The 21,984-nt window shown below is 38.1% G+C and overlaps 1 protein-coding gene across 4 annotated transcripts in view; it reads right to left on the bottom strand.

Moving 5' to 3' along the window:
• Positions 1-124: 124 nt before the first annotated feature.
• Positions 125-21,984, bottom strand: part of BRMS1L (BRMS1 like transcriptional repressor) — a 41,943-nt gene continuing 20,083 nt past the window's right edge. The window contains exons 4-12 of one of the 4 annotated variants that reach the window (XM_054027666.1): positions 21,545-21,624; positions 17,943-18,039; positions 16,557-16,640; positions 12,052-12,116; positions 9,921-9,960; positions 8,180-8,306; positions 5,046-5,157; positions 2,041-2,084; positions 1,620-1,709 (exon numbers count right to left, since the gene is read on the bottom strand). In XM_054027666.1, the coding sequence (XP_053883641.1) occupies positions 2,058-2,084; positions 5,046-5,157; positions 8,180-8,306; positions 9,921-9,960; positions 12,052-12,116; positions 16,557-16,640; positions 17,943-18,039; positions 21,545-21,624 (632 nt within the window). In that variant the 3' untranslated portion in view covers positions 1,620-1,709; positions 2,041-2,057. Of the gene's footprint in view, positions 1,710-2,040; positions 2,085-5,045; positions 5,158-8,179; positions 8,307-9,920; positions 9,961-12,051; positions 12,117-16,556; positions 16,641-17,942; positions 18,040-21,544; positions 21,625-21,984 lie in introns of all 4 variants that reach the window. The other 3 variants (XM_054027667.1, XM_054027669.1, XM_054027668.1) reach the window with 3 other exon arrangements.

Genomic DNA, 21,984 nt, shown 5'->3' with positions numbered 1-21,984 from the left:
TCCCTTCCAGTTCTAGGAGATAGGATATCTCCATTAATTTATTTTAAAACTACAATATTTTTAGCTCTCTTTAGAATTAAAGATCTGCAACTCTCAAGGAAAAATAAAAAGTAACAACTGTACAAAGAGTCCATCACAGATCATTTATACACTACATTAAAAAATACAAATATTTTATTACAAATTTTTTATCAAACTGTGTACATACAGTAAGTACTGTCAAAAGCCAACACCAATTGTTATTTTATGTACAGTTGGCTAATGTTAATGTGACATGCAGTTTATCCTGAGCAATGCTTTTCTATCACTGGAAAGGTCCAATGTTTTAGACTTTTGGCAACAGTCAAGTAGATACCACCCTGCTCCAGCAATGACATTTCAGAGGTAAAGCAGTTAAGTATTACGTAGGGCAAAAGAGTTTTCCATTGCCATGATCAATTTAAGCAAACACATGTTTTCCTTGCTCCACAAAGAGTCATCATAATGGACAGTAAAGTGCACACAACCACCAGGAAAAGCTTATTTTTCTCCAATCTCACCTGTTATTCTACATGTTCCAAACATGTACTATAACATTAAGGATTTCAGACACTGCCCTTGAGGTCCTGAAATATAACTTCTGTGCAAGCTTAACTTTGTAAACTGCATGAAACAATTCTGTTAAGAAAAGAGTAAAATATGGGAAATTTGGAAAGATGGCATATGGTGAGCAGGTCACTGTTAATTTGTCCCAGAGATACCATTTCTGAGGGTACATTTTACTTTTGACAAAGTGTTTTTAGAATATTTGTTTCATAAGACTATAGATCAGACAAGTACAGCATGCAATATAATACTTTCAGTTATTTACCATTTACATGGTAATATTGCCAGGCACTCATACCCTCTGTGGACCACATAGCACTGCCTCTACCTGTAGTGTAACTAATTTTACATTGCCTTTGCTAGTGACTTTCTTGCATAACTTAGAAAAGAAAGCCACCAACATTTTAAATTTATTATGGGGTACTAGAAAGTGCTTCTCAAAAATATCTTAATATTGACTTTATTTTGTTACAAGTGGCATGGTAAACCTTATAAAAGTCAGAGCTGTCCAGGGTCTCAAGTTTAAAAAATTCTGTTCACTTTGGATAAAAGAATACTTAAGTCATTAGACTATTCAGAAGCAACATTTATGCAGACTAACTTACACTCACAAGACAAACATGACAATTCACTTAATATATGCCGTGAACTGCTGGTAAAAAATAATTGCACAATTACCACACAATCTAGTCACCAATAATAAAAGCAAATGTTTTGCATTTTACAAATATTTTTAAATCAGAAGTTCAGCCATTATCTGTGAAGGCATACTTCATATCTTAGGCACTGGACCCAGCTTAGAGGTAAAATGTCTTGGGCAACATGATTAAGAGTCATCACCTATTCAAGGACATCCATATGAAGTTTACGTACAGTACTACAAATACATCAGATACTGCCATAAATTTAATGAGAATACAAAACATTATTAAATACATCTTTCACTTCATGGCACATCAAGCATGTTAACACCACTTGTTATACATCTGATTAGTAATGGTCAATTGTGGTTATGTTTTATTGAATATTTTCCTTTCTGTAACTGAGAAATATACAGTTTGGATTTACTCCCATCAGGCCTCTTAAACCACACTTCATCATGGTTAATTGTTGTAATTATGGCACTGAAAAGAAAAAAAATAGGATTTAGAAACAAATGATCTCATAAATCAAAGGATCAGCCCCACAAGTAGAGTGCTCTTTTGGAATACTAAATAGGCCCAGACAGCTACTGCCTCCTTCCTGATTATGTTGATACTTTTAACAGAATTCTGTAGCTGACACTAAAGATACATGGATATATCTAGGAACACTATATCTTCACCAATAATTTTTCATCCAATAAAAATGATAGTTCTAATGAATCTCAAACATTTAATTTGGTTAAACAAAGCACTCATCTTCCCTTTTAATGTATAGGGTCTATAATAAAAATACAAGTTTGTCTCATAGTACCCATTGAGAAGACCTTATCAATCCACCAATCTGAAGTGGGCTTCCTGAAAAAAAACGAACAAGTCAAACGAAATTGCTCTCCAGCAAAAAGAACCTTAGGAAGAACTTGTATTTAACTGTTAGCCAGTACACACGTAAAGGAAAAACTGAATTGTTTGGCTAATTAAACTTTTTTTTTTTTTTACATGAATTACTTAAATGCAAACGTTTCGGAGTTGTTTTTCCTCATTGTTCATTACTAGAAAGCAGTTTCAAGGCACATTCCATACTTTCCTTTGGACCACCTGATTTAAGGATTAAAATATAAATATAATTAGACACTTGATTGCTAGTGGTGTGCCAGTTCAGTCATTATTACTTTGACACTCAGATGAAGAGAATTCACAGAATCATGAAAATGTAGGAATGAAAGGGACCTCCAGAGGATATCTAGTCCATCTCCCTGAACAGCAGCAGGACCAAATATACCTAAACCATCTCTGATGGGTATCTGTCTAACCTGTTCTTAGACAATACCAAAGATGGGGATTGCAAAACTTCCCTAGGTAACAATTTCAGTACTTAATCTTTATAGTTAGCAAGTTTTCCCCCAATATTTAACATTAATCTCCCTTGCTGCAGAGTAAGACCATTACTTCTTGTCCTACCTTCAGTGGACCTGGAGAACAATTGATCACCATCCTCTCTCTAACAGTCCTTAACATATATGAAGACTATCATCAGGTCATGTCCCCTCCCTCACCCGCAGTCTTCTTTCTCAAGAAGAAACATGCCCATTTAAAAAAAAAAAAAACAAAAAAAACAAACACCTTTTCCTCATGTCACATTTTCTAAACCTTTTCTCATTTTTCTTGCTGTCCTTTGGATTCCTCCCAATTTGTCCACATCTTTCTTAAAGGGTGACATTCAGTAGTGCTCTCAGTACTCTAGCTGAGGGCTCAGTACTGAGTAAAGTTGGACAATTACCTCCCAAGTCTTACATATGACACTCCTGTTAATACACCCCAGAATGATATTAGCCTTTTTCACAACTGCATAACATTTTTTACTCATTCAATTTGTGATCCACTATAACCCCCAGATCCTTTTCTGCAGTTCTATTGCCCAGCCAGTTATTCCCCATTTTATATTTATGCATTTGCTTTTCCCTTAAGTGAAGGACTTTGTACTTATCTTTACTGAATTTCATCTTGCCGATTTCAGAGCAAGTCTTTAATTTGCCAAGGTAGTTCTAATCCTCTCCTCTGAAGTGTTTGAAAGTCCCCCAGTGGCATCACTCACAAATTTTATAAGCACACTCTCCATTATTCAAGTAATTAATGAAAATATTGACTAGTGCTGGACCCAGGACAGACCTCCTGCCACTATACATGTCCTCACAGTTTGAAAGCAAACCATTGTTAACTACTCTGAGTATGGTTTTTCAACCATTTGTGCATCCACTTGATAGTAATTTTATCTAGACCACATTTCCTAGTTTGCTTACGACAATGTCACATGGGACTGCGTCAAAAGCTTTACTTTAAAAAAAAAAATCTGAGGTAAATGTCCACAGTTTCCCCCTTATCCACTAGGCCAGTAATCCAGTCAAAGAAGGTATTAGGTTCGTTTGGCATGATTTGTTCTTGACAAATCCTAGAAGATAATTAATGACAAGTAATAGCCAACAAGGGCCTTAAAAATATATTCTCTAATAATTCATTCCAGTATCTTTCCAGATATTCAAGTCTGGCTGACTGGTCTATAAATCCCTCTGGTCCTCTTTGTTCCTCTTTTTAAAGACTCTTTTCCAGTCCTTCTGGATCTCACCCATCCTCTGAGTTCTCAAAAGATATTCTCTATATTATATTAAAATTGCAATCATTTACTCAGCCTTGAAATAACTAATATATATTAGAGGATCATGTAGTACTTGGATATTTGCAGTGTACAAATTGCATACCATATATACTCGTTCATAAGCTGAATTTTTTTAGTAAAAAAGGGAAGCACCAGAGAAGGGGGTCGACTTATGAACGGGTATAGAGAGGGAGAGGAGGGACCCAGCCCCTCCCCCCAACAGAGGGAGCAAGGAGAGGCAGCACAGCCAGCAGAGCCAGAAGGGAAGAGGCAGGACCAGAGTCTCTCCGCTTCTGGCCATGCTGCTCTCCCGCCAGTCTCCAAACCAGCTGCAACTCCAGGGCTGGCAGGCTGCAGCCATGCCGGTCGGCCCCACCCCCCAGGGCATGCTGTGGCCCCGCCACCCGGCTTGCCGGAGCACACTGCGGCCGTGCCACCCAGCCCAGCCCGCTGAAACATGCTGCGACCGCGCTGCCCAGCCTCCCGGAGCAGCTCCAGCCAGGCGAGAGACATCCTCCCCTGGCCCTCCCCAGATAAGTTGGGAAGGGAGGGGATGGTGAGAGTGTGGAGGTCCCAGGCTAGGGGTGGGGTCATGTGGGGGGTGGTCACAGGGATTACTCCCCTAACCCTCAGCTTCTCCCCCACAAAAAAATTTCCCTACCAGCTGCTGTCCCGGCCCGTCAGGGTAAGCAGCTGGCGTACTGGAACACTTTGATTTCTTAGATTTACCTCCGTGCCTGCAGACGCTCGAGGTAAACAAACCATCTCAGCCCGCCAGCGGCTTATCTTGATGGCCTGGGAACCATAGTTTGCTGGCCCCTGAATTATAGGGTCGGCTTATGAACGGATCATAAAAATTTTCCATTTTTACTTATCCATCTTGGGGTGTCGGCTTATAAACGAACTGGTTTAGGATCAAGTATATACGGTAGTTTAAAGCTGTGGTGACAATTGACAACCTCAAAGTAAGAGCTATTTATTTACACAACTCACATCACAGTCCATATCAGATCTCCAGATTATCTCAATATTGTAAATTTAACATACTCTTAATCGTTGCTGAATGGCATAGCTGCTCTGATGTAGCAGGATCCAGTGCAGGATGAGGCACATCAATCAGAGCATGGCTTTCATAGAAATATGTATGAATGTTTGAACACATTTACCTGCGTGATCCTGTCCAAAAATTTAACAAAAGTCTTCAAACTCAATGCAAGGCAAAATGGGAAAGGGCAAAATGATTTCCACAGATTTGTTTCATGACGGTTAATGTAAGTGCTAAAATAAACAAACAATGTATAATTTATTCAAATTATTTCCTACTTCAGCTCTAAACAGTTTTTTATTTTGTTAAACTCCCTGTTCATAAGAGTAACAAAAATAATCAGTAGATACAGTTGACTTCAATTACAATTGTCCAATTCAGATGGATTCCTCCATTACAGAAGAGTAGTTTCTCACACAAACCTGTGTGGCTTTGCATATATTGCATCAAACTCGGCCCTACGATTTACTTGTATCATACCATTGAAGCTGATGGTTGTTGAAGTTTGAAGGTGGAAATTTAGCTGTGAATACATTTATCCATATACTGGGCAGAGGTTCACATTTATCTACCTTTTCAATTTATTGCTTAAAATTCACTGAAATTTAAAAGGTCCTACAGATTCAACATAATTTGTACTTTAATCCATATTTAACAAAGATTCTAGTCTGGGAATAGTTAAGAGGTTCATGTTCTAAACAGAACTCCAACTTTTCAGAACATCAGACATTTGAAAGCAAGGACACATGATTTACCATTGGTTTAAAGCAGATGTTTGCAAGTCTGGAAATATTCAGCTAAGATTCCATTTAAAACTGGGTCAAAACTTAATCCCCTTGATCCAAACACACCAAGGAAAAAGTTTCAGAATCTGCTAACAAGTTTCGGGACTTCAATCTATATGGTAAAATCCTGGCCCCATTTAATTCCCATTAACTACAATGGAGCCAGGACTTCACTCATAGTTTGAAATCTATCACATCTCTGCCCTCTTACATAGAAATTGCCATACCAGATCAGACCAATGTTCAATCTAGTCCACTGTCCTGTCTGATGTCAGTATCAAGTCCTGTCTTGCCTCTATCACGTACTAGAAACTACAAAGAGAACATTTATAGAATTGCCTCTCCCAGGTTTTTAATCAGAGTTTTTCCTGAGGTGGAGCAGCTTGTGAAAGGATTCATTGGGGAAAAAATAGGAGCAAGTATTTGACATTTTCAATGGCTTGTTAATTAATGTATTACACAAATTTAGCATGTGGGCTCAGATTTCATTTTTATAAACAAAGTCTGATAGCCTGATGTCCTCTCTTCTATGTGGAATTGCAGCCAGAGAAAAATATAGATGGAAAGTCTAAGGAAATATAGTATTTTAAAGTGTGGTATATTTAGTGGGTTAAGATATGGAGTTTTGTTTATACTCATGTTTTAGGTAGGACTGTGAAGTGATTAAAAAAATTAATCGCGATTAATCGTGCTGTTAAACAATAGAATACCATTTATTTTAAATATTTTTGGTTTACTACATTTTCAAATGTATTAATTTCAAATTACAACACAGAATACAAAATGTACAGTGCTCACTTTATATTTATTTTTATTACAAATATCTGCACTGAAAAAAACAAAATTGTATTTTTCAATTCACCTCATACAAGTACTGTAGTGCAATCTCGTTATCATGAAAGTTGAACTTACAAATGTAGAATTGTGTACCAAAAAAACTGCATTCAAAAATAAAACAAAGTCCACTCAGTCCTACTTCTTAGTCAGCCAATCACTCAGACAAACAAGTTGGTTATAATTTGCAGGAGATAATGCTGCCTGCTTCTTGTTTACAATGTCACCTGAAAGTGAGAACAGGCGTTCGCATGGCACTGTTGCAGCTGGCGTTGCAAGACATTTACGTGCCAGATTCGCTGAAGTTCATATGCCCCTTCATGCTTCAACCACCATTCCAGAGGACATGCTTCCATGCTGATGATGGGTTCTGCTTGATAACTATCCAAAGCAATACGGACTGTTCATTTTCATCATTTGAGTCAGATGCCACCAGCAGAAAGTTGATTTTCTTTTTTGGTGGTTTGGGTTCTGTAGTTTCCGCATCAGAGCGTTGCTCTTTTAAGACGTCTAAAAGCATGCTCCACACTTCATCCCTCTCAGATTTTGGATGGCACTTCAGACTCTTAAACCTTGGGTCAAGTGCTGTAGCTATTTTTAGAAATCTCATATCAATACCTTCTTTGAGTTTTGTTAAATCTGCTGTGAAAGTATTCTTAAAACAAACATGTGCTGGGTCATTATCCTAGACTGCTATAACATGAAATATATGGCAGAATGTGGGTAAAACAGAGCAGGAGACCCCCAAGTAGTACAGTCACAATTTAATTGACATTTTTTTAACGAGCATCATCAACATAGAAGCATGTGCTCTGGAATGGTGGCCGAAGCATGAAGGGGCATACAAATGTTTAGCATATCTGGCATGTAAATACCTTGCAACACCGGCTACAAAAGTGCCATGAGAACACCTGTTCTCACTTTCAGATTACATTGTAAATAAGAAGCAGGCAACATTATCTCCTGTAAATGTAGACAAACTTGTTTGTCTTAGTGATTGGCTGAACAAGAAGTAGGACTGAGTGGACTTGTAAGCTCCAAAGTGTTACACAGTTTTGTTTTTGAGTGCAGTTATGTAAACCCCCCTCCCCCCCAAAAAAAATCTGCATTTGTAAGTTACACTTTCATGATAAAGAGATTGTACTTCAGTACTTGTATGAGGTGAATTGAAAAATACTATTTCTTTTGTTTATCATTTTTACAGTGCATATATTTGTAATAAACAATATAAAGTAATCACTATGCACTTTGTATTCTGTGTTGTAATTGAAATCAATATTGAAAATGAAGAAAAACATTCAATTTTTTTATTGTGATTGTTTTGAGTTAATTACGTGAATTAACTGTGATTGACAGCCCTCGTTTTAGGCTATTATTTCAGACATATACATCAGCTGTCAAATTTTATGTATTTTAAATATTAAGATAACTAAGCCTCTACACTTAGATCATTTGGTACTTATGCTGGAGGAAGGCAAAAATAGATATCTAGAAGAAAGCAGCTCGTTATCTTAAGATAGAAAATATTGATAAGTAACTGACATGGCAACAGCTAACTGAAATTGTAAGGTTGGGCTTTCCATTCACTGTATAATGTACGTTATTGTAAATGGGAGTAGGCTATAATGACCTTTACCTTGTAGGGCACTCATCTTTCTTATCAATACATATTGTCTGTCCACGTCCATACCACTCTCCATCATAATACAGTCTTCCTTCTTCAGACCTAGCACAATGCAGATGCTTTTCTAATTTGACAGGTGCTAAAATGATCAACAGAAATATTTATTACTGACCATGCAGATATTAAAGTCAGGTTTATAAATTTATTTTCAAATACTTAACTAGATCAGCACATGCATATATGCTAAGTGTTTAGTTATTAAAAAGGGCATTGCTATCTTAGGCAACAATCAAACTAAAATCTAAGATAGTTAAGAGAAGAGATGCTTTTTTCTTTTATCTCCTGATGTAGTGGGGTCCATTAAAAATTCAATTTTCAGGTAAAATTAATGTTAATTTACATCATGGTAACTGTGGTATACGTGGCAAGTCTAAGTATCAACCATTGATCAAATTTCTTCCTCTTTCTGCCCACCCCACCCCACACCTCTCCAATACAATTGTGTCATTGTACTATGTCATTAACCACAATACCCCAACAGAAATTTGTCACTAAAGAAAGCAACACCTACTTACTTCCTCTTCTCTTGTTCCCCAACCACTTCATCCCCCTTGTTTCCCTTTCTACCTAACTTGGGCATCTAAGGTGAATATCACCTTGGTATCCAAATATTGTCCCCTTCCTCTCTCCCAAGTTCTGCTCTTCACTGACTCAGAGCAGCAGAGCATAGTGAAATGGGTAAGCTCTGCTTAACTTCAATTAGCTGTTGCACACAGAGCAGCTGGGGGAGGTAGAAGCCAGAGAAAAAGTATTTATATGCTGCACTGACATGTATCAAGCCAATCCAATCTGTTTCTCTACAAGTCTACTCCTTCTACTGGTAATCTTCCACCATTTAAGTATTAACCTTGATTTTAAAAACATATCACCATTTAGAAGATAATGAGACTATAATGAAAATAATTATTTCATACAAATATATGTAAGAAAGACTGTCAGTGGAGAGAGCAACCCTATTGTAAAGCACAGAGCACAACAGTGCCTCATCCAAGGCCTGAGAGATAGGAAGCAGCTTAGGGTATGTCTACACTGCAGCAAACACAAAGACACACAGCATTGAGTCTCAGAGTCCACGAGGGCTCGAGTAGCAGGGCTAAAAACAGCAGTCTCAGGGTACGTCTACACTTACCGGAGGGTCCGGCGGCAGGCAATCGATGTTCTGGGATCGATTTATCGCGTCTGGTTAACACGCGATAAATCGATCCCGGAAGTGCTCGCCGTCGACGCCAGTACTCCTGCTCGGCGAGAGGAGTACGCGGCATCGACGGGGGAGCCTCCCTGCCACGTCTGGACCCTTGGTAAGTTCAGACTAAGGTACTTCGAATTCAGCTACGTTATTAACGTAGCTGAATTTGCGTACCATAGTCCGAAGTGGGGGCTTAGTGGGGACCAGGCCTCAGAGACTAGGCCCCAGACCGAGCAGGAGTATCTACATTGCGGTTTGCAGCCCCATGGTGCAAGCCTGAGTCAGCTGACCAGAGCTCTGAGACTCACTGCCATGTTTGTTTTTTCTTTTTGAAGTGCAGACATACCCTTGAAGCCCTCCGCTTTCCTTTCCCCTCCTCAACCACTGCAGTCCCTGTTGTGCCTGATAAATTTCTGTTCTGTCTAGATGAAATCTATGCTGTTGTGCTTAATGAGTTTTGTCTTATGAAACCAGAATGTATTAAGCAGTGAGGTTTTTATTACTTACGTTCCGGCTTTACTCTGTGTGGCCCCAGCGTAGCCATTGCCTTGAAGTACAAAAAAGGAAAAAAGGAGAAAGTTAAGAAAGCTTACTTGAACATTCATTAAAAAATGCCTTAAGAAAAGTTCTACTACAGTGCAGCTCTTTTATTAGCATTTACATATATATGTTTAAACGCTTGTTCTAAAAAAAAAAAATCAAAAATATTTTATAACGTTGTACACCACTAATTAGCTGAATAAAAGCATGCAGAGAAACAGATCCATTATCTGCTTTAATGGGCTTTGATTTTAAATAAATCAGGAGCAATTCTTTATACAATATTTTATAGTTGGTGTTATGTCACTCTGCAGATTGCCAACCAAACCCAAAATAGCACGAAACATTCTTAATTCAGCTTACAATCAATAGCTGCCAAATAAAGATTTTGGATAATGAAAAGATCACTCAAAAAGCTATAGAAACAAGCCTCTGCCTAGCTTTCAGTTGTATCCAAGTACATTCTACGGTTGTGTGTATAATAATCAGTTTTACTCACTCTCAGCCCTACTTAAGAGCTATTAGGGTGAAATTGTGTCTATGGTCTGATATTTGTTCAGCGTAATTCCTGCTGTAGTTTAAGCAAAGCAGTTTCCAACTTTAGGTGTTGGACCCTCAATTGTGATGGATTTGCCCATGTTCCCTTGTACCATTCAGGAGCACAGTGGACATTTCTGCTTTGTTCACCTTCTTGCACATGTTTATCTCCTACCCACACCCACCTTCAGTGTCTTTTCTGTATATTTCTCAGCTGTATATTTTTCTATTTTGCTTTCCCTCCTTTAGTGCCAAAGGAGGAGGAAGACAGGCTGGTTTTCAAGTAGCCATCCAGTTTTATGTGCAGTCTAGAGAATGTTTACAGTCAGGAAGAGAGGTGGCTCCAATGTCATGAAGGTGTCCCTGTCCTGATTCTCTCCTCTAGCCCACCTCCCCTTGAACTAGTCTGGTGTTCCACAAGATGGGAAATACTGCTTATATACCCTGGTGACTAGCTGGTTCTAGGTTTTATTAGGTCCCAGGACATTATGGCAGAAAGATGTTTTTCTAGCCACTGGGGAGGTACAGTCAGGTTAGACCAGTGGTTCTCAACCTATTTACCATGGTGAGCTGTATATGGGGCCCACAATGTGTTATGTGGGACGCATCTAATACTACATCTATGCCCTGAGGATGTCACATGGGCTGCAGCTCTGTGCTGATTGGGCCACAAGCAGCCCAGAGGCTGCAGGTTGAGAACCACTGGGTTGGGACTCTTGCCTCAAGTTCAAACTGCCGCACCACCTGACCGACATCTATGTCATAATGAAATGTGGTGACAGAGCAAAATAAACTGAATTTACTATCAAATTAAACAAACTACTGTATTTATTCATTTATTTTCACAATTAATTATAAAATGTTTTTGAAATTTTAAAAAAAGCTGCTGCGGATTTTCCAGCATACTGTACCGGAGTAAAACAGAATTTAGGTCCAGCTTGTTGTAGAGTAAACCAGGCCTTCAGTATGGCATTCCCCATTTTACAGATTAGGAACGGAGGTGAAAAGGCTACGGGTATGCCTACACTGCAACACCACCACCACCACACACACACCCTGCAGCAGCGAGGCTCAGAACCCAGGTCAGCTGACTTGGACTCACAGTGTGGGGCTAAACACAGCAGTTTAGATGTTCCCGCTTGGGCTGGAGCCTGAGCTCTGAAATCCAGCAAGGAGGGGTGGATCTCAGAACCCAGGCACCAGCCCAAGCAGGAATGTCTACACTGCTATTTTTAGGCCCAGACAGAGAGCCCCACGAGCCCAAGTCAGTTGACCCAGGATATGAGACTCACTGCTGCAGGGTTCTCCGTCCCCCATCCTACTCTGTTCTTTGCTGTGAAGACGTACCTTAAGAAACATAGCCAAGGGCAGACTACCCAGTATCAGAGCTAAGTTTAGAATGCACATCACTCTGTTCCCTTGCTATAACTATCAGACTTCATTGCAAAAATACTATTTAGCAATATTTATGCTCTCGATTATTTTAATGGAAGCTTGCCTATATATTTGTAAAATGTATGAGAATAGGGCAACAAAATTGACATTCATCCTCCAATCATACCTTCCTTATTGTTGTCCAATCTTCAAGTATATCGAGGTCCTGTAACATATAAACTATATAGGGACGTTGAAAAGTTAAGGGAATCACTTTTTACAGTGAAATTAGCATAAAAGGTCTACAATCTTCATAAATTTTAAATTACTTAGTGACTCTATTCTGCCATTGCTCCACACACAGAATTCCAAATGAAGTGAAAGAGCACTACAAAAATTAGGTCTTGAGAGCCACACAGCGTACAAGTGTCACTTAAGTTTCCTAGAAGCTATCATATTTACAATTACATTAAGGTTGTTATTGTAGAACACCACAGGGATACAAGACTACAACAGCCATTACATACCCATTCTGTACTTGATAGACACCAAAACAAACCTTGTTTCTTGTACTCCAAACAGAATAAATCAATCCTGGCAGCTTATTTTTCTACAATACTGAAAGCAAGCATCTAAATTAACATCTTCAGTGCAGTTTCTTAGTGACTCTAAATCCTATACTATTACATGGAAAACTGTTAAGGTTGAGAAATCAAGTATCTGAAAGACTGGAAATACAGAGTTAAAGTTCGAAAGCTCTACCTTAAAATATCAACTCCGTACCACAAGTTGTTAATTACTACAATATACACAAATACAAAACGGAATATTGTAAAGTAGTATGTATAAAAGTCTTCAGATCTGTCTTGTTTTTTCAACCTCAGCAAGCTATATAACACAAGGCAAGTTTGAAAAAGTTGATAAATTATGAACGTTTAAAGTTAAATTGCCCTGACGTTAAAAAACACCTTAGTTTTGAAGCAGTTTGAGAAACTAGAAGAAAAAGTTTAGTAATGAATGTTTAATTTCAACAACTTAATCAACACTTTAAAAAAAATTATTTTGTAGTTCTCATTGTGATTTCAAGTCAAGTTCAAAGACTATGTACTGTAACGTACTGAAAGACTAAGAAATTCCACTATGCATTACATATTGTGTTAGATAAATTTAACCATACTTTAAGAAATAAGCACAAGACAGCAAATTAACATGGATCTCTGTCTGTAAAAATAAGTAAGAACTGCCAGTGTATCTTGTAATTTGAAGCTATTCGGCTTGACACCTCCAGCACACAGCCATCCTGTGCATGAATACTTAGAAATTTATACCCCATAATTCCTTTTAGCAATTTCTGTATTAGAAGACCAGACGATAGAGTTACATCCAAACAACTGAATAACCACCACTTAAATTTCTGGCACTAGCTAAAAGCATCTCCACTAAGCTGAATTTATGATAGTGCCATCTTAACCGAGTAACATTCATTATTATCCACTGTCATTACGACAGGTCATCTTTCTGAGAAATAGTCCAATAAAGCAGCAGTCTTGATGTGGTGTGTCCCAATTAGAGACACGCAGAATAAAATAGACAGTGATAGACTTTAAAAAAGAAAGCCACAACTTTAACTTCATTTCGCTTTTAAATTTTAATAGGGGGACCTAAACACCTCAAATATCATGTGTTTTGAGTCTGGTGTGATATTAAATGGCCACCATACTAAAAAAAAAGAAAAAATATTTAGGGTTGATCCCCTTAGGCCTAACTCCTAGGATTCAGCCCACCTTTGAATTCTCTCATCTTCCCCTGCAAGGGGGAAGTGAGGGTGCATCTGAAGGGTACCTCAGTTTGCAAAGACTTTAGACCTCCCCTTCCTCCAGGCTAAGAGGATCTACCAATCATCTCCTGGGTTTTGTGTTTACTTCTGGAAGCTGGCTCCTTTGAGCCTCTCAACTGCACTGGACATCAGCTGTAAAAGGTGACAAAATTATGAATTCACAGCTTTTGAATCTTGTCCTTACTCCTTATTAACCTAAAGCCTGCAAACATTAGCAACCCTGACCTCCGGAATTTAAAATATGCAATCAAAAAGTGATAAACAGAGCTCTTAAGCCTTAACAATGAGACCGCAGTCAGTAAACAAGGTAAAGGATACTCAAGATATGGAGTTCAATTGCACAAGCTACAGAACATAGTACAAGAAAAGGTCAACAAATAAGTTACTTTCTGCATAGTGTAACTCCCTTTCAAAAAGTTACCTGGAGAGGGGCATCTTTTGTCCAAGTTTTACCCTGTTTTTACTCCACAGTTGAACATTTCATCATCATCTAATCTCAACCACAATGTCATATTAAGCCTCCTCTCTCCCCTTACTGCCAAATTCTGTCATTCTGTCACTGGTACTAGAAGTGTGTTTGGCACTGTACAAAACAAATACAAATCTTTGCCTCTGAAGTTTCCACCTCTGACATCTCCACAAAAAACCCCAACCTTCTACCTCTAAAGCAAAGTCCAGATGTTGGTCATTTTACCTCAATTACTGCAACCTCTTTCTCTAGTTTTCCTGCTTCTGACAGGACTACTTTTCAGCCCCTAAAAAATACTACTATTGATCATGTCAGTCTTCAAATTGCTTCTCTACTATTCACAAATTCACGTTTCTAATCTTCACCTTCAAAACACCAACTACAACTCCACCTACATTCATTTCATCTTCCTTTTACCTAGATCTCCAAAGCCACCTCCAGAATCATTCATTTCATCCTCCGTCTCCTGAGCCTTATATCATGCCATCCTTATGCTTTTAACTCCTCATTTATCCTTGTGTTCTGGGAAGCTATCATTTTCATTCAAATTTATCAATTTCTTAAACTTCTGAAAGCATATCAATATTGGACTTTAGTGGCTTAACATTATCAGAAAAATGGTTCTACATTTCTTGGAGATTATGTATCCATTGTCCCATCATCTTGCGTAGCATGTACAAGGAACTGTATGTTTTTTTTTTTTAAATTAAAGATTGCAAACTCCTTGGAGTGAGAATCATGTGGTTCTCCATGCACCAAGCATAATGACACTACTTACTAGACATATCAAATAATGCTTTACTGTCTTACCAGAAAAAGTTTACGGTGAGTTTTTAAAATTTGGGATTAAATCCCTCTTATTTTAAAAGATCATTGTCAATGGCCAGTAGAATTAGTTTCCAAATTTTATCTAATTTAGAGTACTCTCTGTGCCTTCTCGCTTACTTTTTGCTTACTTTCCCCTAAACTTCCCTTGAATCCTCTCCCTTCACTCCCAAATTGTTCTGTAAGCATGTTTAGAATATGCTTTTCCTCTCTTTTTGGCCTATGTTACACTCACTGTTATGATTGCTACTATGTAACAACTTCCTTCCTCTGTTTTTGCTGCCTGGAGCCGATGCCATGGATCAGTGTATTGAAATAAAGTCACAGCAGAAACCTGGCTGACATGTTCAAGAATTCAGTTGCTTCTATTTTTGGAAGTGGAAAATTAGATGGAATTAAAAACAGTCACTTTTGCAATTACTCAACAGTGAAATTAGTATTTTGAAAACAGTGATCTTAATCTGGATTTTCAATGTCACAAAAGGTGACCTTTCAACTAGATTTCCACCACCACAATTAGAACAAAGTCTGTCTGCCAAGAACAGCAGTAAGAAAGTATTTATTAAGCATTCCTCTAGAGTTGAGCATCTTTTTCAATGAGAGGCTATCAGCAGCCTAGCAGCTACACCTCTACCTCGATAGAACGCTGTCTTCGGGAGCCAAAAAAAAAAATCTTACCGTGTTATAGGTGAAACCGCATTATATTGAACTTGCTTTGATCCACTAGAGTGCGCAGCCCTCCCCCCCACCCAGAGCTTTACCACGTTATATCCGAATTCGTGTTATATCAGGTCGTGTTATATCGGGGTAGAGGTGTACTAGGAGATAAGAGATTGTTATGGGAAAACTAATACACCAATTATGTACCCAAAAAATAGACAAAGGACAAATACTTGCATATTTGATTGCCATTTATTCAATACTCTGACAAGATATAGTCACCTGCAAAAAAACCACCACACCTGTCCAATCCTTTTGAAATATTAACATTTGATATACATGCTTGGTCTGTTAAATGTGTATTCAGAGATTTCACTGTATTTAATAAAAAAAAAAAAATCACTGGAAGGGACGTGTCATGGACTTTGTAATCATGCTCACTCTGATATGGTAGGAACTTGTTAAATACAGAGATATGACACAGGGATAGCTCAGTGGTTTGAGCATTGGCCTGCTAAACTCAGGGTTGAGAGTTCAATCCTTGAGGGGGCCATTTAGGGATCAGGGGCAAAAAAAATCTGTCAGGGATGGTACTTGGTCCTGCTGTGAAGGCAGGGGACTAGACTCTGATCTTTCAAGGTCCTTCCAGCTCTATGAGATAGGTATATCTCCATAAAAAAAAAAACACTGGATAATGTTCCTCTAAACAAAAGTTCACTGTTGTAAATTGTTTTGTTACGGATATTTACATGGCAAGGATTTCCAAGCCTGTTAAGACTTCCTAAATATAGTAAAAAAATATATATATTATTGCTTAAGCAGACAATATAACAGGAGAACATGTGGTAAGAAGGCTATAAGACAAAATGCTGCACAGACAAGAACGATAGAAAAAGGATATCTGATATGACAACTGGTTTCTTTTTATCTGGACTAAATGGATCCTTCCTTTTTTTCCTGGACTGTAGTTCATCATTCCATAATTCTGAAAAAAGCATAATAAGAATGCTACAATTACATTAATGAATTTGATGTTTAACTCTTTTACAGTAAAAAAATTGTCTGACAAGGATATAAAATCAGATTTTCTGGTACATGCTCTTTGTGAGAAGAATGGCAATTTTCACATTTTAATGTACTATATTTTGTAGGCCTTAATTTTGGCAGAGAGATAAAATTAACAGATTCTCACCATAGCAGACAAGGCATAGTAATATCTGCTCTAACAGCAGATTGTATCTACTTTAAGTTCATTGAGGCTTAGAATAAAATCTAAAATATAATTAACAGCATTCCACAATGTGATGAAAGGCTCTATAGATGCAGTACTTGCATATAATTGACCCAGCAGTTAGCTACCAGATGACAGATATGACAATTTTCTGCAATCTTGAACAGCCTTATTGAATCAAGTTTAACTATCTTTGGAGTCCATTGTATTAAATGAAAAGGTTAAGTATTATTACAGGCCAGGATTGCTGGGGGGGAAGGGGAGTGAGATGGGATGTGAACCCAGGCACATTATGAACTTCAAAGGACTATGTTGAGCAATGTACCAGTCAAGAATGGACTTTTGGGACAAACAGTATCAAGTGTTTGCCTGGTGAATCTCTATAGATTAATACAATTTCCCACCTGCAGTTATGCAAAAATCCAGCCTGTTGAAATTACAGCCTGAAGAGGAGACCATTGTCTACTGATTACCTGTTCCCAGAACCCGAAGATCAAAGGCCCAATCTATATAGAAGAAAAGACTAACCTATTCATGGGAGTGCTAGTTCTAAGCTAAGGCTGCTGAACTTGTAACCACAGAAAAAATGCCTTTGTGAGGTATGAAGGATTGACTCCTACCATAGCCCTGGTTGGAGATGGGGGAGTTCTCTGGTAAGCTTATTGGCATATGTGCAAGTTCTTTTCTTTTCTGTAATGTTTTCTCTGTAATGCCTTCACCTTAAAAATAAATGTGATTGCTTATAAATGACTGTGTGGTAAATTGTGACTACTGGCAATTACAGCTGCTCATATTCTTTGTAGAGAAAGCAAAGCAGAGAAATAGACCTGCTTAGGTAGTCTGGTTTGATGGGGAAATCATAGTGTAGACAGGGAACGCTGCAGCAGGGAAAAAAACCAGTCAGGACGGAGAGGGATGTGGGTCTCTGCCCAAGAGAGGTGATGGCCAAGGAGCCTAGAGTGGGTGATCTTAATGGCCCATGGAAGGACAGTACAGGTGTAGTTGCCCTAAAAACTGTGACACCAAGTCATTAAAAGTCTTTCAAATCCTATTTACCTGAGGTAATGTCAATGCTATGCCTGTCTTCTTCTAATCTTCTGATCTTCTCTTCTAGTTCGCTTTGTACAGTATCATACAACAAGAGCTTCTCACTCTGAAACAAAAGCAAGAAATTATAACTTATGCATTCATGCATGTTTATCAACTAAATGCACCTTACATCAACTGATTTAGAAGTTCAGGTGCAACATAAGAGTCGCTTATGCATTTAGATACAGCCATGAAGCATAAGCCACATTTTGCACCTGATTTTGAGTCCCTCATCCACCTGCTTTTTCAGTGTGATGTCCCAGCCCCTTAAAGCTTACACTTATTCCAGATATTTCATGTGGATGCAAGATATACAGATATCAAAGAAGGGTGCATGTGCTGAGGATTTGAGTGGGACCATGATAGGAAGGAGATGTAAAGCAAGCAGCTAGATCTCCACCAGAACGTTCTCTAGTTGGACATTATCTCCCATCATGATTGTCTGATGAAAGACTCACAATGAAGAATAGAGAAGATGGTCGACCCATCATTCATGCTCTTCTCAAGATATGAAGTACATCTAAAGCAAAAATGGAACACAAAGAGCACTGGAAACAGACTATTGATTAGGTCAGGATAATGAAGAATAAACCTGAATGAATGGCAGTTCTTACCAAATTGGAGGGGGCTTTGGGTGTGGGTCAAGGACGTGGATTGTGTGCATTGATCAAGCCTTGCCCACTCCTTCAGTCCTATAAAGTCACTCTCAGGAACACAGGAAATACCAGACTGGATCAAATACATGATCAATATAATCCGGTATCCTATCGCCAACCAAATTCACTATGGACTTCATATTCAGAATGTACTGTAGTGGTACAGATTAGTGGTGTGCAGATTAAATTGTCCATTTACACCTGGTCAAGTTTTCCAAATTCGTAAGTTTTTAAAAATTTGGGAAATAATTATGTTTTATTAAAACTTCCCCATTTTTCAGCCAGATCTAATCTTCATTAACTATAGTACTAGTAACAGTTAGATTCTCTTATAGAATTGTATTAAGAATTGCCCTTTGAACTTTGTGAACAAATGAAGAAGTGACTGCTACAATAGAAATAGTATGTCCAGAATAATGCAACCTAGAGCGTTGAACTGAAACACTCCTAAATCAGCAGTGACACAACCATACAATAGTTTAAAACATTGTAATTTAATTAGCACTTTTCAAAGGGGATATATAAACTCTTTAATTATAGGTATTGTACTAGCCCCTTCCTTCATTGACAAACAGAAGCAGATGCATACGCAAGCCTGGATTCTCTATATAATCCAACAAATACTTCAGCTGCTTTCCCATCCCTCAAGGTTGCTGGCTTTAAAGTTAAGAATGGTCATACCATGGATTTTATTTACACAATAGTACATATTTGACACAATAATTATAAACTGCTTAGATATGGCAATTAGACTTTTAAAGAAATCTAAAACCGTATCTGAAATCCCAGAACTGTGCAAGTCATTTTGCATTATGAGTTTTGGGCTTTGGGAAAGTACCTTTATTGCTCCTTTCAGTTGCAGGGGGGGGGGGATAGCTCAGTGGTTTGAGCATTGGCCTGCTAAACCCAGGGTTACGAGTTCAATCCTTGAGGGTTCTGGGGTTGGGGATCTGGGGCAAAAATCTGTCTGGGGATTGGTCCTGCTTTGAGCAGGGGGTTGGACTAGATGACCTCCTGAGGTCCCTTCCAACCTTGATATTCTATGATTCTATGCCTCCTAAAGGATGACAAATATACATGCATCTTTGGAGGGTTTGGGTTTTTTTGTTTTTATTTGAATTGCAACAGATAATGACTCCTAGAAGGACAGAGAAAATAACGAAGAGGAAACACTCACTAGTCATATTCTCTTTTATCTACAATAGCACCTGAGGCAGTTCAGTTGGCTGAGAAATGATCTGGTACCAAAAAAACAGTTTCTACAGCTGCACCTAAAATTGCACTGGAATTCATCTCTTCTGTAATATAAAGGCTTGGATGCCTGACTTGATTCATGAGAACATATCAGATTCCCTGTTGTCAAAGATATCCGAAATGTAAAGAAGAAGAAAAAAAAAAAAAAAAAAAAAAACCACCACATGAAGGAAATACAAGAAAAGATAGAGGCTTTGGAAATTCAAGAAGAAAGCACCAAGACGCTTCCTCAAGTCCTTATTAAAAGGATAAGTTGCCAAGATGTAGATAAGAGAAAAGTTATATTTACCTCACTTTTAAATATACAAAATACTTATGTTCATACACATTTAACCTCCATTTAGAATTATAAGTCTGTTTCACAACTTTCTATTGTAACTTCCACAACAGGAGGGTTAGGAGGGTTAAGGCACTGGGTCTGGAGCGTTGGAAGCCAGATTGCAGGGTCCCACTGCCCAAGAATGGGGTCAGACATGGGGGAGTATGCTTCAGAGATACAGAGCTCGGAACAGTGATCAATCACTATCCAGACCCAGAAGGCTTAGAAGCACATGGAATTCAATCTCAGTAGACTGATGTCTATTCAGAAATGGACTAGATCAGGTTGTGACAATTTACATCCAGGTAAACAGGTAATAGTATCAAAATATGAAGATCCATATTAGTCCAGATATTTCAAGTATTATATGCACTCACAGAAAGAAATTCTGCTTGTAAAAACAAAAGCTTCCATCTCTGGGTTTAAAGGTTTTGATACTTTTTTCCACCTGAACAAGGATCAATAGAATTACAGTATATACTCATTCATTAGCCCGTTCGTTTATAAGACGACCCCCCCAAAATGGATAGGTAAAAAATAGCAAAAACTGTATGACCCTTTCATAAGCCGACCCTATATTTCAGGGTTTGGAAAACTTTGGCTCCCAGCCAGTCAGGGTAAGCCACTTCCCGCAGCTCCCATTGGCTGGGAACGGTGAACCACGGCCACAGGGAGCTGAGGGGCTCCATGCCTGCAAATTCTCCAGGTAAACAAAACGACAGTGTATTAGATATTCAATTTAATGATTAAAATCTTCAAATTTTGATGTAGACCCGTTTATAAGCTGACTCTTTGATGCGTCACTTTTTTACCAAAAATATTCGGCTTATGAATGAGTATATACAGTAATTGTTCTACAACTCTGTCTATGCAAATACTTTTCTATCAGAGATTCTACTGAAATAGAAACATGTCACTATTCAAAAACTGGTACGAGAGAATTAGACAACATTATTTTCTGCCCATAAGCTGCTTTTAAAAATAGAATTATTGCAAAATGTGACTGCTATATTTATGGTAGAATACCACTAACTATTTTCTCAGATGCCTACTATATAAAAGAGATTCCAAAAATGATCAGAGGTCTTTTCAATCTTAGACGGGCCCTGTTAATGAAAGTAGTATTAATCTTGTTTATGTAAACCAAACTGACACCTAGCTGAGGTCTCATTTCTTTAAGTTGTTAAGGATGTATTTCTTTTGAAATTATAAAGAAAGTTGCATCAAAATATTGAAGTTACAGCAATAATACAAACTTAAAATGGACCGATCTTGGAAACTGTTGCACATCCATTAAGGACAGACTTGATTAGCCACCAGTTTAAATAAGTTGACAATACCTCACAGTGCTGGCGAGAAGCTTGAATTTCACATTCATATTTGTTCTTTACAGACTCTAAACAGAGCTCTCTATAGATACCTGCAACCAGACAAATTACAGCATTATTACTTAAAAAAAAAAAAAAAAAAGAGTAACTGATTTCAGAATTATCTGTCAAGATTGCTATTGCTAGCCCTAGAGTAATGCGCATATGCAAAAAAAATACTATTTTACATATTGACAGTGTTCAGACTGTACACAGAGTATAAAACTTGTATGGAAAAAATAACTGACTGAATTCAAGAGGCTGCAGAGAAAATTGTCCTCAATTTTGTTCACTTCTGTATTTATGCAGACTACAAGTTTATCTTGCTGGCAATATAGGTGGAAAAGAAACTAATTTATCCCACAAAATTCGGTCAATGCAACACAAGAGACTTACTATGTTACAGCTTTGCC

The sequence above is a fragment of the Malaclemys terrapin genome, chromosome 4 (assembly GCF_027887155.1).
Source record: "Malaclemys terrapin pileata isolate rMalTer1 chromosome 4, rMalTer1.hap1, whole genome shotgun sequence".
NCBI classification, from domain to species: Eukaryota; Metazoa; Chordata; order Testudines; family Emydidae; genus Malaclemys; species Malaclemys terrapin.
This window is presented reverse-complemented; position numbering and strand designations above follow the sequence as displayed.